Raw genomic sequence first — 15222 nt, forward strand, 5'->3', positions numbered from 1 at the left:
TGGACAAGGAGACCGAAGGGGAGACACCCCCCCCCCCGGGGGGATGGCCATGCTGCAATCCCTTCACCTCCATTCTCCTCGCAGGATCTTGGGCACACACGCCCGGCGTAAGTTTAAGCCACCGGGTCCAGGACTCAAACCGCGGTCAACTACATGGGAGTCCAGTGACATAGCCATTATGCTAACTGCTGGTCCCACTTTTCTATAAACCTGTATATTCGCATATGAGGGAGAAATGGCAATAGTACTATCATAGCAGAATTAAAGAATGATACATTTAAATGTATTACTGTAGTAGGTATGCCTAAAATCTCTTTTGTAAAATAAAAAGAAAATGAATGTTTATAGACTTTAAGTTCCTGGTGTACTCTATATGGGCCTTAAGTAAAATTTTGGTGGAAATTTCACATAAAACTCAAAACATACTTTCTCAGCAAAAAGAAAACATAATGTAGTCTAGAAGTCATGGCAGTAACAGTAAGTGGAAAACTGGGGCAAATGTGAATACAATTTGACCTGCTTTAAGAGACTATTTATTACGTTTGCTTAGATGTCTGGTTCAGAAACTGAGCCCTGGGGTCATGTTTTGGAAGTAGTCTCTAAATTTTAGAACGTTTTTGTGACTCTCGTGGGAATTTATAAATGTTCAAATCAGAGAAAGCTGAATGAGTGGCATCAGAAAGAATCCTAACAGTAAGAAAAATATTAAATTCACAATCCTCTCCAGGTAAATGTAATAATTTTTCTTATTTGGTTAGCTTAATTATAAAATAATATAATCAGAATGAGATAAAGTACTACCATCTTTGGTATTTCAACAAAACATTCAAAAGCTGAGACTACCAGGTGGCATAATGGTTACTTCTCTGGACTCCCACATGGCTGACTGCAGTTCGAGTCCTGAACCTGGAGGCTTGAAGAGTTTCAAGTGTATATGCAGGTGTGCTCAAAATCCCAAGACGAGAATGGAGGAGAAGGGATTGCAGTGTGGTCATCTCTACTGGGGAATGATTTCTTTCTTTTTCTCTCTCTGGCGAGTGCACGTACCTTATGTCAAAAATCTTTCTCTAAAAAAGAGGAGATTTATTGCATCTAAGTTGTTTCACCTAAGGATTTACTGTAACAGTGGAGAGATAAAACAAAAATTAGTGAACACAACATTGGACATTAAATTATTGTAAATGATATCATTTTGATAAAGATTCTGAATTAGTTTTCAATTTGCATCTAATAATTCCAATGTCTGAGTCCTTTGTAGGTGTGGGGTGTGTGTATGTTAGGGAATGTATGTGTGTTTACTCAGTTGTACACATGGTACTAGTATATTCTAAATTGTTTGCCGAATGTATTATACTTGAAATTTTATTTCCAGGAATAATCTGAAATGTATAATAAAGATAATTGCTTCAGGGAAGATTTGGATCGTTGCTTCTGCCAGGCCTGATTAAATGAGTGGACTTTAGAAAATTTGTGGAAAAGTAGGATGAAAGTACAAGTTTACTTTGGTGCAAAAAGAATTAAAATCCATGAAAAGTTTTTCATAATATGCATTTGCCATGAACCATTTGAGGACCCCTTGTGTTGCCAGACCAGCACAACCTTAGACCAACTTCCAGATTTGAGACTCTCTTTAAATACCCAGGGACACAAACTAGGCTGAAATGTCTTGAGGGTGTTCCACTTCCCAGTCTGTGATCAACTGGCACTATCCATTTGAGGCCTTACTTAACCTTGTACCTCCCACTTACCAGGCATTATCTGGGTTTTGGTTGTAATCTCTTTCACCCACTTAGAAGGTTCTAAACTTTCTGGGATTATCAAATATTCTTGATGCAAAGTCTGCTTTCAGCATTCATCCTCTCTTTTGATTTGCACTTCTTTATTGTTTGTAAACTTTTTGATGTACTTAAGATTCTTTTCTTTTAGTTTTACCCAGACTTTAAATTACTTATAGCAGGAGGGTTCAGCCAATAATCTAGTCCCTAAACAGGCCAAAATTCTTCCCTTGTGACTTTTCAGAGCACAGATCAAGTATGGAAGAATGAATTAAATCAACAGAGAATAGCTGGTACACTGAGACAAAAAATGCTTTTGATTCAAGAAGTCTGACAGGAAAAAAACAATTATGGCCATTAGGACATTGATTGGTTGGTTGGTTGGTTGGTTGGTTGAAGTAGAAAAGAAATTCCATGAGAATAAAAAGCAAAAGGTCCTAGATGACTTGGCCTACAAATTCTACTACTAGATACATAGCTAAGAGAAATGAAAATATACAGTTACACAAAGACTTGTTAATGTTCACAAGTATTATTCACAATAGCAAAAAAGAAAATAACTCGGGACCAGCAGTTAGTGTAATGGCTATGTCACTGGACTCCCATGTAGTCGACTGCGGTTCAAGTCCCAGACCCGGTGGCTTAAACTCACACCAGGCATGTGTGCGTGCCCAAGATCCCAAGAGGAGAACGGAGGAGAAGGGATTGCGGCGTGGCCATCCCCCCTGGGGGGTGATTTCTCGCTTTCTGTCTCTCTGTCTTTCTCTGTCTGTCTAGCGAGCGCACGTGCCCTATAGCAAAAGCCTCTCCAAAAAAAAGAAAGAAAATAACTCAAAATGTCCATCAATTGATAACAGGATAAACAAAACAGTATTTTCACTTAACACAATATTTGGCAATAAAAAGAAATAAGGTACTAATAAATTCTACAACACGGGTAAATCTCTTCTTTTTTGGAGAGGTTTTTGCTATAGGGTGCATGCACTTGCCAGAAAGACAGAGAAAGACAGACAGAGAGAAAGTGAGGGGGATGGCCACACCCCAATCCCTTCTCCTCCATTCTCCTCTTGGGACCTTCGGCATGCACGCACACGCACCCGGCGTAAATTTAAGCCACCAGGCGTGGGACTCGAACCATGGTCAACTACATGGAGTCCAGCGACATAGCCATTATGCCATCTGCTGGTCCCAAGAGGGATAAATCTTAAAAACATTATGCTAAGTAGAAAACAAAATTCTACCTATCATATGATTCTACTTCTACAAAATACACAGAATGTAAATATACAGAAGAAAGTGGATTAGTGGTTGCTCAGGGGTGGGAGGCATAGAAACCCTGAGAGTGACTGCTAAAAGGCAAAGGGTTTCTTTCAGAGATGATGAAAATGTTCTAGGGACAGCCCTGTCGTGCAGCAGTTAGGGATTGTATAGAGGAAACAGATCTTGTATGTATAACTAGGGATGGAATCCAGGCACCATTAATTTCACATCAGTTGTGAATGCAAGTGCCCAGGATTCTGATGGGATGAAGAACTGGAAAAAGGACTGTGGTATGATGGGGCCCCATTTGGAGCTCTTCTCTCCCCAGCAAGGAAAAGAAATGTTCTAAATTTGTAGTGATAGTTGTACAACTATGTAAATATACTACAAACGGTCAAAATGTCCACTTTAAATGAGTGAATTGTATAGTATGTGAATTACATCTCAATAAACCTGTCAAAAAATAATCTGAGATACTTTTCTTGCTAATCTCTAATCCCAATATACATATTTTTAAAAAGTTCTTTATCTACCGAGCACTTGTTTTCTAAATATATTGTTTCTAAATACATGTTTCCTAAATATTTTATGAATGAATCATTGATTATATGACACTTGTTCAAAAGCTTTAATGTGAACTTGAAAATTAACCTTACTTTTCCTTCTTGCTTTTCGGAACTTGACAGCAGCCAGATTTATTAAATTCATTCCATAAAGATTGTAGTCAATGAAGAGCTGTAGGAGGTAGGGAATATGCGCTTCATGAGGCTGGTAAAATTTATTCATTATGGCTCCACTTTGCAAAAGTTCACATATCCTGAATTAGAAGAAAAGTTGTATCATAAAATTATGTTCCCTACAATGTTAAGTAAAATAATGATTATGCAAAACACAAAATACATATTACCAAATAAAATTTTCATTTCAAATTTACTAGAAATTTGCACTGTGTTAGAAATCAAAAGTTTAAATAGTTTTCTCTCTCTCTCTCTCTCTTTTTAAAGCATTTATCTACTTATTTGTTGTCATTTTCAAATCACTATATCTGGGACTTGAACCAAGGTTGGCCATGTGGAAATCCACCACCACACCAGATGCTGGCCTCTAAATCAAGTTTTAAAGTAAGTAGCATGTTCTGAATGACAATTCATGGATTAAGAATAAGATCTAACTTAATATTATTTAATACTAACTATATTTTTTAAAAATAACATCAAAAATGCTTTTAAAATGAGATTTTTCTTTGAAAAGTTACATAAACAATTTTGAAAAGTGTACATAAAAATTCAAAAAAGGAAAAGGAAGTATTACTCATAATCCCACCACTTCCTTTAATATTTAAAATTAACTACCATTTTAATATTTTTTTCTTGAGTTTCTTTTTCTCTTCTTGATGAAGAATATAAATAACAAACAATTCAAAGTAGCATAATGAATATTATATAAATTATACATGTAGAAGGGACACTAATCAGACAAGGGTACAGAGGTGGTTTCTGCAGGCAACTAAATGATGAAGTATTTATTTTTTCTCTGAAAGAGGGGTAGTATTTCATATGAATAACACCGCACATGTAAAGGGTAATGGGAGATTATGACTTATTCAGGAACTAAAAAACCACTGACTAAGACTGTAACCTATCAGAGGCTGCAGTGAGAGAGAGAGCCAGAGAAATAATATCACATAGAGCCTGTTAAGACACTTAAGGAAGGAGTGAAATTTGCCTGAGAGGTGAGCAGCAAGAAAGTAAAATGACCAGATTAGCTACAGAATGCTTAAGACTAGTGGTTGGCAGAGGGAAGGCAATCAAAACTAAGATGATGGTAGCTATAACAAAGATTAGGAAAATGTATTGACTCAGGACATATACATGGAGTAACAGTCAGGCCTTGGTGACTGACTAAATGTGGAGGGTAAAATAATAGGTCGGTGGAAAAGTCACATGTATTTTTCTGTTTTTCTGTGCAAACATGCATCTTGACTTTTCCAACAATCCAACAGAGTAAGAGTTGAGGCCAATGCCTAAATTTCTTAAACTTCTGTTGATGGTACTGCATTTATTGAAATAAGAAGGACCAAAATAAAAACAGGTTTGTTTGGTTTTTGGAGGTAAAATAAGGATAAACTTAGCTTTAGACTTAATGAGGATTAGGTATAATGAGGTATTCAGGTAGATATCTATATAATATTAGAAATGAATAACAACGAAATGAGGATCAGAGTTAAGATTATTAACACAGCTGAGGCAGCCGACACTTTTGAGAGCTATATACTAGATGTTGTGCTAAGTGCTTTAAGTACTTAAGGTAATCGTCACAAGCCTATGCCTAGTCTTGGATTTTAAAAGCTGTCATAAATCATACAAATAAAAGTGAAAGAGCTAGACTTCAAATCAAACATTCTCAAATTTGTGAACTGCACTCTTTTGTTTGCTTGTTTTTAGGTTTCTGCCATAGGGTGCAAGTGCTTATCAGAGGCAGTGAGAGGGAAAGTAAGAAATCATCCCTTATAGGGGATGGCCACACCACAATCCCTTCTCTTCCATTCTCCTCCTGGGATTCTGAGCACGCACACACACGCATCCAGTGTGATTTTCAAGTTGTCAGGTCTGGGACTTGAACTGTCGTCGGCCATGTGGAAATCTAGCACCTTAACCACCACTCCACTTGCTGACTCCAAGCCTTCCCTATTAACCAAAGTGTTATTTTATTTATTCAATAGATAGTTTGATAGACTGGTCAGGAGCTCTAGAAAGAAAATAAGGCTACTAATATACATTTGGAAGTCAAATACTTAAAGATAAAAAAAAACCTGAAAAATTATAAGGTATTTTATTAATATTTAAATAGTGTGGGAAAGGAAGATAGAGAGAATTGACTCATGGGAAGAGGTCCTTGAAAAGGTCAAAGATGGATCTTGAACCTTGAAGGAAGTAAATCATTCACAGAACAGGTAGTAAGAAGGAGAAAATGAGTGCGAATACAGTGTAACAGTCTTTAACAGTTAATTAAGAGCAATTTACTCTGGTGGTTCTTACATTTTTTCAGCCCAGGACCCTTTTTTATTCTTAAAAAAATTATTCAAAACAATAATGTAGTTTATATCTATTAATATTTGCCATATTAGAAATTAAGGCAAATTTTTAAGAAACTAATTTTAAAGTAACAATAAGCTCATTACACTAACATAAATAACACGTTTTATTAAAAAACTGGATTTTTCCGGACCAGCAGTTGGCATAATGGCTATGTTGCTGGACTCCCATGTAGTAGACCATGGTTCTAGTCCCAGACCCAGTGGCTTAAACTCACACCAGGCACATGGCATGCCCAAGATCCCAAGAGGAGAATGAGAAGGGATTGCAGGGTGGCCATCCCCCCAGGGGGTGATTTCTCACTTTCTGTCTCTGTCATTCTGGCAAGCGCATGTACCCTATAGCAAAAACCTCTCAAACAACAAAACAAAACAAAACAAAAAACCAATCAAACCAAAAAAACTACGTTTTCCAAAACAAAACAACTGAGTGAAAAAAGAGGCATTGTTTTGCATATTTGAAAAATCTCCATTTCAACAAAATACAGCTGGATTCTCACATCTGCTTCTCTGCAAACTCTGTTTCAATATATGTATATTTTATTATTTTTTATTAAAGTGTATGAAGAAAACCCAGTCTCACACAGAAAGGTAGTTGGAAAAGGAAGAATAATTTAATAGCTTTTACATATTGATAGTTGTCAATATTCTTCTTTGATACTGTATGGAGACTCAAGTGGTCATTTCTTTCTTTTTTTAAAAAATTTTTTTCCATAGGGCATGTGTGCTCACCGGAGAGAGACAGAGACGGTGAGAGGAAAAGTGAGAAATCACTTCCTGGGGGGATGGCCACACTGGGATTTTGGGCATGAATGCACACGTGCCTGGCATGATTTTCAAGCCATTAGGGTCTAGGACACAAACCGTGTCAGCCATGCGGGAGTCTAGCACCTTAACTACCACGCTACCTGCTGTCCCCAACAAATAGTCATTTCTTAAAGGTTAGCTGCAATGTGGAATCTTAAACAAAACCAACGAACTTTTTATACTCAATTATGTTATATCTATTGGTCTTGCACTTTCAATAGGTTTTATCTGTGCATGATTTTCTAACACCATGTACTGATCATTTAGAAAATATAGTTATTGGGTCAGCAGGTGGTGTGGTGGTTAAAGGTGCTGGATTCCTACATAACTAACTGCGGTTTGAGTCCTGGGCTTGGCTTTCCTTTTCTTTTTGTCTCTCTCTAGTCAAATTAAAATATAAATGGAATTAGATGAATAATTATTTGAAGAAAAAAACATAGAGCCATTAAGCTATACAGATCTTCTAAATGTTTATTAAATAAGATGAAGAAAACCGTATTTGTTAATGTCATCTATTTCATCAGAAAACTCTTTAAGTACCAGAAAGCTGTTAAGTTCACATTAACAAAGATTTCCAAATTCTAATGCTTTGTTTAAAGGTTCAATTTTTATCACTGGTACCCAATACTGAGGTGTTTCCTTTAAAGTGACAGATTTACTTTGTTCATTTTTGAGACAGTATCTGTCAAATATACAAATCACCAGGACTTGGTATATATCAGGTGTTCTCCCAAGCAAAAACTTTTTCCTCTCCATCCCAAAAGAAAGAAAAAGTGGCTACTTTAATTTGCAATTAAAAATAATCATAAGGATTAAGTCAGAACTGATTGTTTTACCTGGCAGGAAAAAAAAATCATATAAAGAATAGAATATAAGAAATGTGTACATATCGAAATGTTCACTTTGTAAGCTAAATAATATGATTAAATGTATATAAAAATTAAAATAAAAAAAATTTTTAAAAAGAATAGAATATAAGATAGAAAGGAAAGAGGAGTCTACAAAATGGAGCAGTAGTAGCAGGGTTGAGTAGGATAACTCAGGCTCGTATTTGAAAAGACACAAAAACAGACATTTAAGGAATTTACTGGTTCCATAAAAAGGTTCTAAAGCTGAACTAGTGATAGGTGTACAACTCAGTAAATTTACTAAAAATCCTTAAATTATGTACACTTAAAATGTGTGAGTTTTGTGGGATGTCTATTATATTGGACTTCAAAAATCTGTTTAAAGATAGAGAGAAGGCAGTAGTCAGAAATCATGGTGTTTGCATTTAAAATCTCAGAGGTAGGGCAAGTTCCAGAGTGTGGTCAAAAGAGTAGGTAAATTTTTAAAGAATTATGTTACTTAACTTTATTTTAATTTGACAAGAGGGAGAGAGAGAGTGTGTATGTGTGAGACAGAGAGAGAGAGAGAGAGAGAGAGAGAGAGAGAGAAAGAGAGAGAGAGAGAGAGAGAAAGCAAGAAACCAAGTTGCCACGCCTGGGACTTGAACCGTGGACAATGTGGAAGTCTAGCACCCTTAACCACCCTTAACCACCATGCCACCTGCTGGCCCCAAGAGTATGTATTTTTTTTTAAAATAGAAGTAAAGGTAACAAGAAACAAGCAAATCGAGGATTAAGAGACCCCAGATGATACGTTACGTATAGTGTCCACTGATTCATTCAACAAATAACTATTAACTACGTGCTAGGTACAATTTCAAGTGCTGGGAGATTCAGCAGTGAACACAGCAGACAAAAAAATCTTTGGCATCCAATTTTACGTGAAAATTGCAAAGAGGTTACATGCATGTATGTACTTATGTAGGTATGAAAAATAGAAGGATATACACCAAACTCTTAAAAGTGACTGCTTCATCCAGCTTTAGTGGTGTGGTGGTAAGGCAATGCTCTGAGGCCAAATGTAAATATACTGACATCTCCCCTATGTACAATTGGTGTGCATGTGTAATCCTGGCTGGCTGAGGCTAAGGACAGGACTATGGTATGAAGACCTATTGAGAGTGCTTGTCTCTCTCTCTCATAAAAGGAATAAATAAATAAACTTTTAAAAAGTCCTGGACTGCACTAAACATCCAAGATATGCCAAGACTTAAAAAAAAGAATCACTGTGGGGGGCTGGCAGGTGGCATGGAGTTTAAGGGCCTGGACTACCACACAGTTGACCACAGTTCAAGTCCCGGATCTGGCAGCTTGCTTGCGTTTTCTCTCTCTCTCTCTCTCTGTCTCTCTCTGGTCAAATTAAAAAATATAAATAAAGTTATATAGGATAGTTCTTTAAGTCAAATTAAAAAATATAAATAAAGTTAAATAGGATACTTCTTTCAAAAAAAAAAAAAGTCATGTGTTAAGAGTGCAAGTGAAATCCAAAAGTTGCATTATAATATTTTACATGTGTACTATAGTCAACATTTACATAACACCTATAATATGCTAGGCACTATTTTAAGTGATTTACAGATATCAACACATTTAATCATCAGTGTGAAATGTACTAACATCAACCCTATTTAAAGATTAGGAAGCTAAGGCACAGTGAAATTAAATATCTTGCTTAAAGTCATTTATCTATAAGTAGCAGAGCCAGATTTTCAACATAGGCATTCTGGTTTCAGAGTCTAAGCTCTTAAACACTACACTATATATAAGTTGGTTAAAAAAAAAAAAAAAGACAAAAAGGAGAAAGTATTTTCTTTCATTAGAGACCTATTATTTTCCTTTATAGCATGTATCACAATTTTTGGTTATTATCGTTAGGCCAGTTTATTCTCTATTTCACCTGCTTGTTCCTAAGCTCAAACTTTGTTCTCCATTGCTTACCCACCAACTCCTACAGTACATTAAATAATATAGGTTCTTCATAAATATTGATTTAAAAATGAGAAAATGTGGGCCAGCCCAGGAGTGTGGTGGTTAAGCACATTGTATCAGGAGCTAGATCACCACGTGGCTGATCCCTGCTTTAGAAGCTTGAAAAATATGCAAAGCATTTGTGTGTATATGCCCAAAATCCTGACAGAAAGGAGGAGACGGAAAAAGGATCTCAGTGTGACTACACCCCACTGGAGAGTGCATGTGTATGTCCCCCCACCCCCAGCAAACATGTGCTCTCTGGTAATTAAAGAAAAGTAAAAATGATTAAGTGAATGAATCCATTAACAAATTAAGGGATTTCAGATAAGCACTGTAATAAGCTGACTATTTTAAGGCAAACTTATTGGTAATGGTTTAATAAGTATGTAATTGCTACAGTTAGAATGAATTATTCTTTAAGCAGAATTACACTTTAAAGGTTATTTACAAAAACATATGCAATTTTTATTTATGGCAACCAATCTAGCACAACATAAAAGTGAGAAAAGGAAAAATGAATGAGGTTTTTTTTCTCTTATCGTTGTATTTGGGAGAAAGGGTTAAGAATCCAGATTGTTTTTTGTACTTCATGGATATGAAAAAGTATAAATATAGAGGAACTGATATGAGAAACATAGTCTGTACGTGCCTATTCTGGAAAATTATTTTGGTACCCTATATAAAGGAAGCTATTTTGGTAAGGTCAGAGGCAACTTATTAGGGAAATGAGTTTTCACAGGTTACTCAGAGAAATAAACACTTGGACTAGGGCTGTGATTTGGTGAAATACTCAACTGGTTAAATCAAGAGTAAATCTCATGTCTTTAGTAGTTGTGCCTCTAGTAATTCCTAATTCACTCTAGAAAAACATCCAATCAGTATTGTACATCCAATTTATGTTTTCCCAAAAGATTAACTTTTGCAACCTGTACCTATTAGCAGAGAGGACCTCCTGAAAAGGCAATACTCAGTACTCCTCAAAGGCCTCTTTTACTTCATCCTATCATCACATATAATGAAAACCTTTGTTTGAATCTAAAAATATGACCAAAATCTTCTATGTATGTGTTCTTCTTGCTCCTAATAACCTGGTTTCTAGGATAATTGAAAGATTAAGCTAGAAGCATAGAGATGAATTGAGGGAAGAAAAGAACAATCAAACTAAACCAAAACAAAACACACAAAACAAAACCCAAAATGTCGGATTTCACTTGCGTAGTAAGGAATCACCAGGAATCTAAGCTCTCAGAAGGCCCCATCACTCTGGTCTTAGTTTTACACATTTCTCCTTACTTTGAAAGTGAAGAGCAAGTTTCTCTTAATATTGAACATGAGGTCTGGCCAGCAGGACACTTACATCATATGAGGCAGCCATCATCTCTCCTCACCTACTCGACAAGCCCTCTAAATCTACGACAGAAAACAAGTGCTTGGGGACATAAAGCTAGGTCCCTCTACCTTTAAAATATCCTTCTTAGACTCCAAGCCTCAAGTCTCTTTCTATAAACATACACGTTCATTTTATGGTTTCTTTCTTTACTAGTGCTATAAAATACATATGTCTTGTTTCTAGAATTTTCTTTTTATTATTAAAATACTTAAGTGATATTCACACTTTGGCTACATTTGTCTTTGTACCTTTTCATCATTGCAGGATTGTAAAGATAGATCTTCATAAAGTGTCTTTCCTTCTCATGATAACCATAAAAAGGCCTGAAATATAAGAAAAAGATATTTGAAATTATTTTCATCATTCAGACATGAAATAATGCAACTTATTGATTTAATTAGGCTCAGTTGGCTTAATTCAGTCTCACTTAAAACTTAATACTCAAAAAAAATAAAGACTTTTCAATTAAACCTACCACAGATTAACATATAAAATACTGACACTTTAAAAATATATTTTTTTAAATACCACTTTTGAAATAATAGGGACAAAAAAGAGAAGCAAACTACTTATGCCTTAATCTCAATCATCATGATCTATCAAAAACTGGCTCCTTTCTCTTTACTCTGCACCATGTATGAGAGAAACAGACCTTTCAGACACTTTTTCTTTCATTTCCCATTTTTTTCTGTAACAACTAAAGTTCTTCAGCAAAAGTTCTCTAATTGACAGCACTCATATAATTTTCCTTATTCAGCTCAGTTTTTCATTACTGTGCAAGTTCACTATTCAGAGAAAATTTACATATTGTATGTGTACATATGAAGTCTACGAAAGGGTTACAGAAAATACATATTATAGCGACCAGCAGTTGATGCAATGGTTATGTTGCTGGACTTCCATGCGGTCGACTACAGTTCGAGTCTCAGATCTTAAACTCACACCAGGCACGTGTGTGTGCGTGCCCAAGATCCTAAGAGGAGAATGGAGGAGAAGGGATTGCAGCATGGGATCCCCCCTAGGGGGTGATGTCTTGCTTTCTGTCTCTCTGTCTCTGTCTTTCTGGAGAGCACATGTGCCCTACAGTAAAAACCTCTCCAATAAATAAATAAATAAATACAAACAAACTGAAAATGTTCCAATATGAGCTCCTTTAGTGTTTACCACCCTATTAGCAGAATGACTAAAAATTTTGTACTAATCTTTGACTCCTGTCTCTTAACTCCTCACTACTCAGTAAATAGTGTTGATTCAATCCTCAGAAAAGATGGAGAACCTTGCTACTCGCCAGCTACTACCCTAGTTCACACCACATTTTCTTACCCAGATTAAAGAAGCTGTCTTTTACCCTTGTTCCCTTCAATTCATTCTCAATTCAGTGGCTAAAATAATCCTTTCAAGTTTAAGTCAAACCTTGGTTGCTCAAAACCATGTCATAGATCAGAATAAAAGTCAGAGTCCTTAGACTAGCCAAGAGAAGTGATTCTCAAACTGTAGAATGCATCAGAATCATCAAGAAGGCTTATTAAAACACAAAGCACTGAGCCCATCACAAGAATCTGATTCAGTGGGTCTGGGATGGGACCCAAGTTACCTAGTGTGCTAGTCCAAGTTCTCTGAGAAATAAATGCCAAATATGCAAGAAATATATTAGGGAAACACTTGTGAGAGAAAAGGAGGAAGCCAGAAGAGGCTGGGACAACCATCAGACTTAGATACTGGTCTGATACCAAGTGAAGAAAGCGAGGTGGAGGAAAGAAGTGTCTGGTATTGCAATATGATTCTGATTAAAGTATAGCATGGCTGTTGGGGAGTCCTCAAGAATCTTCCAGAAACAGATCTTGGCATCCTTGCTATACCATTATTGGCAATGGAAAGCAGCTGCAGTTCAAATGGAGTTATGGTTTGGATTTCAGTGTGCAGTAGCTGGGGTCACTATTCAATTTCACTCCCTATATTTGGAGATCTCAGGGGTACATTCTCATGGCTGTCCAATCAGATAAAGCTAATGCTGGTATATTGGAAACCAAAGTATGGAAAACATACTTTCAGAGCCATGGCCTACACAATCTCCATCCTTTCATATCTCTCTAACATCATTTATTCCTATTCTCTTTTACTTCCTCCATTTCAGACCTTATTTAAAACTATCACTAGTGCACTTACTCACCCCACACTACAGATCTTCTTGTCCTGCTCTACATCTTATTTCCTTCTATAGCATTAATTGTCATGTAGCAAATACTTAAGTTTATTTCATGTTACATATATTGATTATTATCTGTTTCCCACTATTAGAATGTAAACTCCAGGGGTGCAGGAAATCTTTCCATTTTTAGCAACGTATCCAACCTGCCTAGGACGGTACCTGGCACATAGAAAGTGCTTAATAAATATTTGCTGGGACCAGCAGATAGCATAATGGTTACATTGCTGGACTCCCACATGGCTGACCCACAGTGTGAGTTCCAAACCCAGAGGCTTAAAATTCATGTTGCGTATGTGTGACTGTATGCCTAAAGTCCCGAGAAGAGAATGAAGAAGAGATTGCAGTGTGGTCTCCCTGCTTTGGGGGGGGGGTGATTTCTCGCTTTCTGTCTCTCTCTGGCGAGCACATGTGCCCTATAGCAAAAATTTCTCTCTCTCTAAAAAAAACAATATATATATATATATATATATATATGTGTGTGTGTGTGTGTGTGTGTGTGTGTGTGTGTGTATGTGTGTGTGTATAAAATATGCAGAATGAATTGTATATACTCCTACAGTTCTAGGAAGTCGAGAAATAGAAGATTAAAATGAAAAAAAAAATCACTGTTAACCATCTATCTTTTGTTGCAATAAAAATTTACTTTAAAAAGTTACAGCGAGAGGGCCAGCAAGTGGTGTGTTAGTTAAGGCACTGGACTCCTACGTGTCTAACTGCAGTTTGAATCTCAGACCTGGTGGGTCACTCGCACTCGTTCTCTCTCTCTCTCTGGTAAGCACATGTGACCTATAGCAAATTAAAAAGTAATCATAAATAAAATCTAAAAAATAATTACAGCAAGAAATTCACAGTTCCATTGGACTAGAAGTACAAGATACAAAGAGTGCATTTCAAACATGTTTTCTTAGAATAGCAATAGAAATAAAGATGAATAGAAATTTTAAAAGATATTATCATATACTTACATTCCTGATACTAATGACACTTTGAATACATGCTGAGCAGTGGAAGATGGATTGCCTAAAGCCACATTAAGTGCTCTGTCGATACTGAATGCCATCTGAGAAAGATAGCTTTCTGGCTGCTGTCCATAACCATCGTATGGCACATAGAGGTAAGGAAAGATGCCATGTAGATGAAGACATGTCTTCTGACCTAAAATGTAACACATTATAAAGTTTAGTCTTGAGATGCCTTTTAATAACATAAAACTCAGAAAGCAAGTCATTTAAATGTTCTAATGCCAAGGCAGTTTATCTAAGGTAAAAATTGTAGAAAATCAACCCACAGTTAACACCACCAGTATTAACTACATTAGGAAGCATTCTGTAAACATTAAGTGCTGAAGTATGATTTAAATAGTACTTTAGGCGAAAACATATTTAACTCTTTTACTCTCCCAATTCAAGTTTTATGTACTTCATTGAATCATTCTGTAACAACTTAGCAGTGTTTAGAAGCTTCCAAAAATTCACTTTGAGTTTACTAAATAAATCCATGAATGCCTATCTTGGCATTAATCTTTTCAAACAAGAGGCTTCCTAAGACAGACAGCTCTGGGAGACAGGAGGGGGTCAAAGCAGTTCTACAGTATAAAATTTTGCTACTGGGGGTTTGGGTAAGAATTAAACTTTGCTATTAGAAAAAAGAAAAGAGAAACACAAAACCAAATCAAACAAGACTCCTATAGATCAATTATCTGTAACAGACTTCTAGATATCTAAATTTTGGTGGAGTGAGATGGTAGGGCTGGTCGGGTGAGGGGATGGGACACACAAAATGAGAAGGGAAAAAAAAAAGTATGCATACTTCTTGGAAAAGCAGTATTT

General features: G+C 36.2%; 1 protein-coding gene across 1 annotated transcript in view; it reads right to left on the bottom strand.

Annotated features, from left to right (window-relative positions):
- Window positions 1–14544, bottom strand: part of REV3L (REV3 like, DNA directed polymerase zeta catalytic subunit) — a 123667-nt gene extending 109123 nt beyond the window's left edge. Inside the window, exons 1-3 of the mRNA XM_006157005.3 lie at window positions 14359–14544; window positions 11433–11507; window positions 3692–3852 (exon numbers count right to left, since the gene is read on the bottom strand). Coding sequence (XP_006157067.1) covers window positions 3692–3852; window positions 11433–11507; window positions 14359–14453 — 331 coding nt within the window. The 5' untranslated portion in view covers window positions 14454–14544. The remainder of the gene's footprint in view (window positions 1–3691; window positions 3853–11432; window positions 11508–14358) is intronic.
- Window positions 14545–15222: the final 678 nt, after the last annotated feature.

This window comes from Tupaia chinensis, unplaced genomic scaffold, assembly GCF_000334495.1.
Source record: "Tupaia chinensis unplaced genomic scaffold, TupChi_1.0 Scaffold000527_1, whole genome shotgun sequence".
NCBI lineage: Eukaryota > Metazoa > Chordata > Mammalia > Scandentia > Tupaiidae > Tupaia > Tupaia belangeri.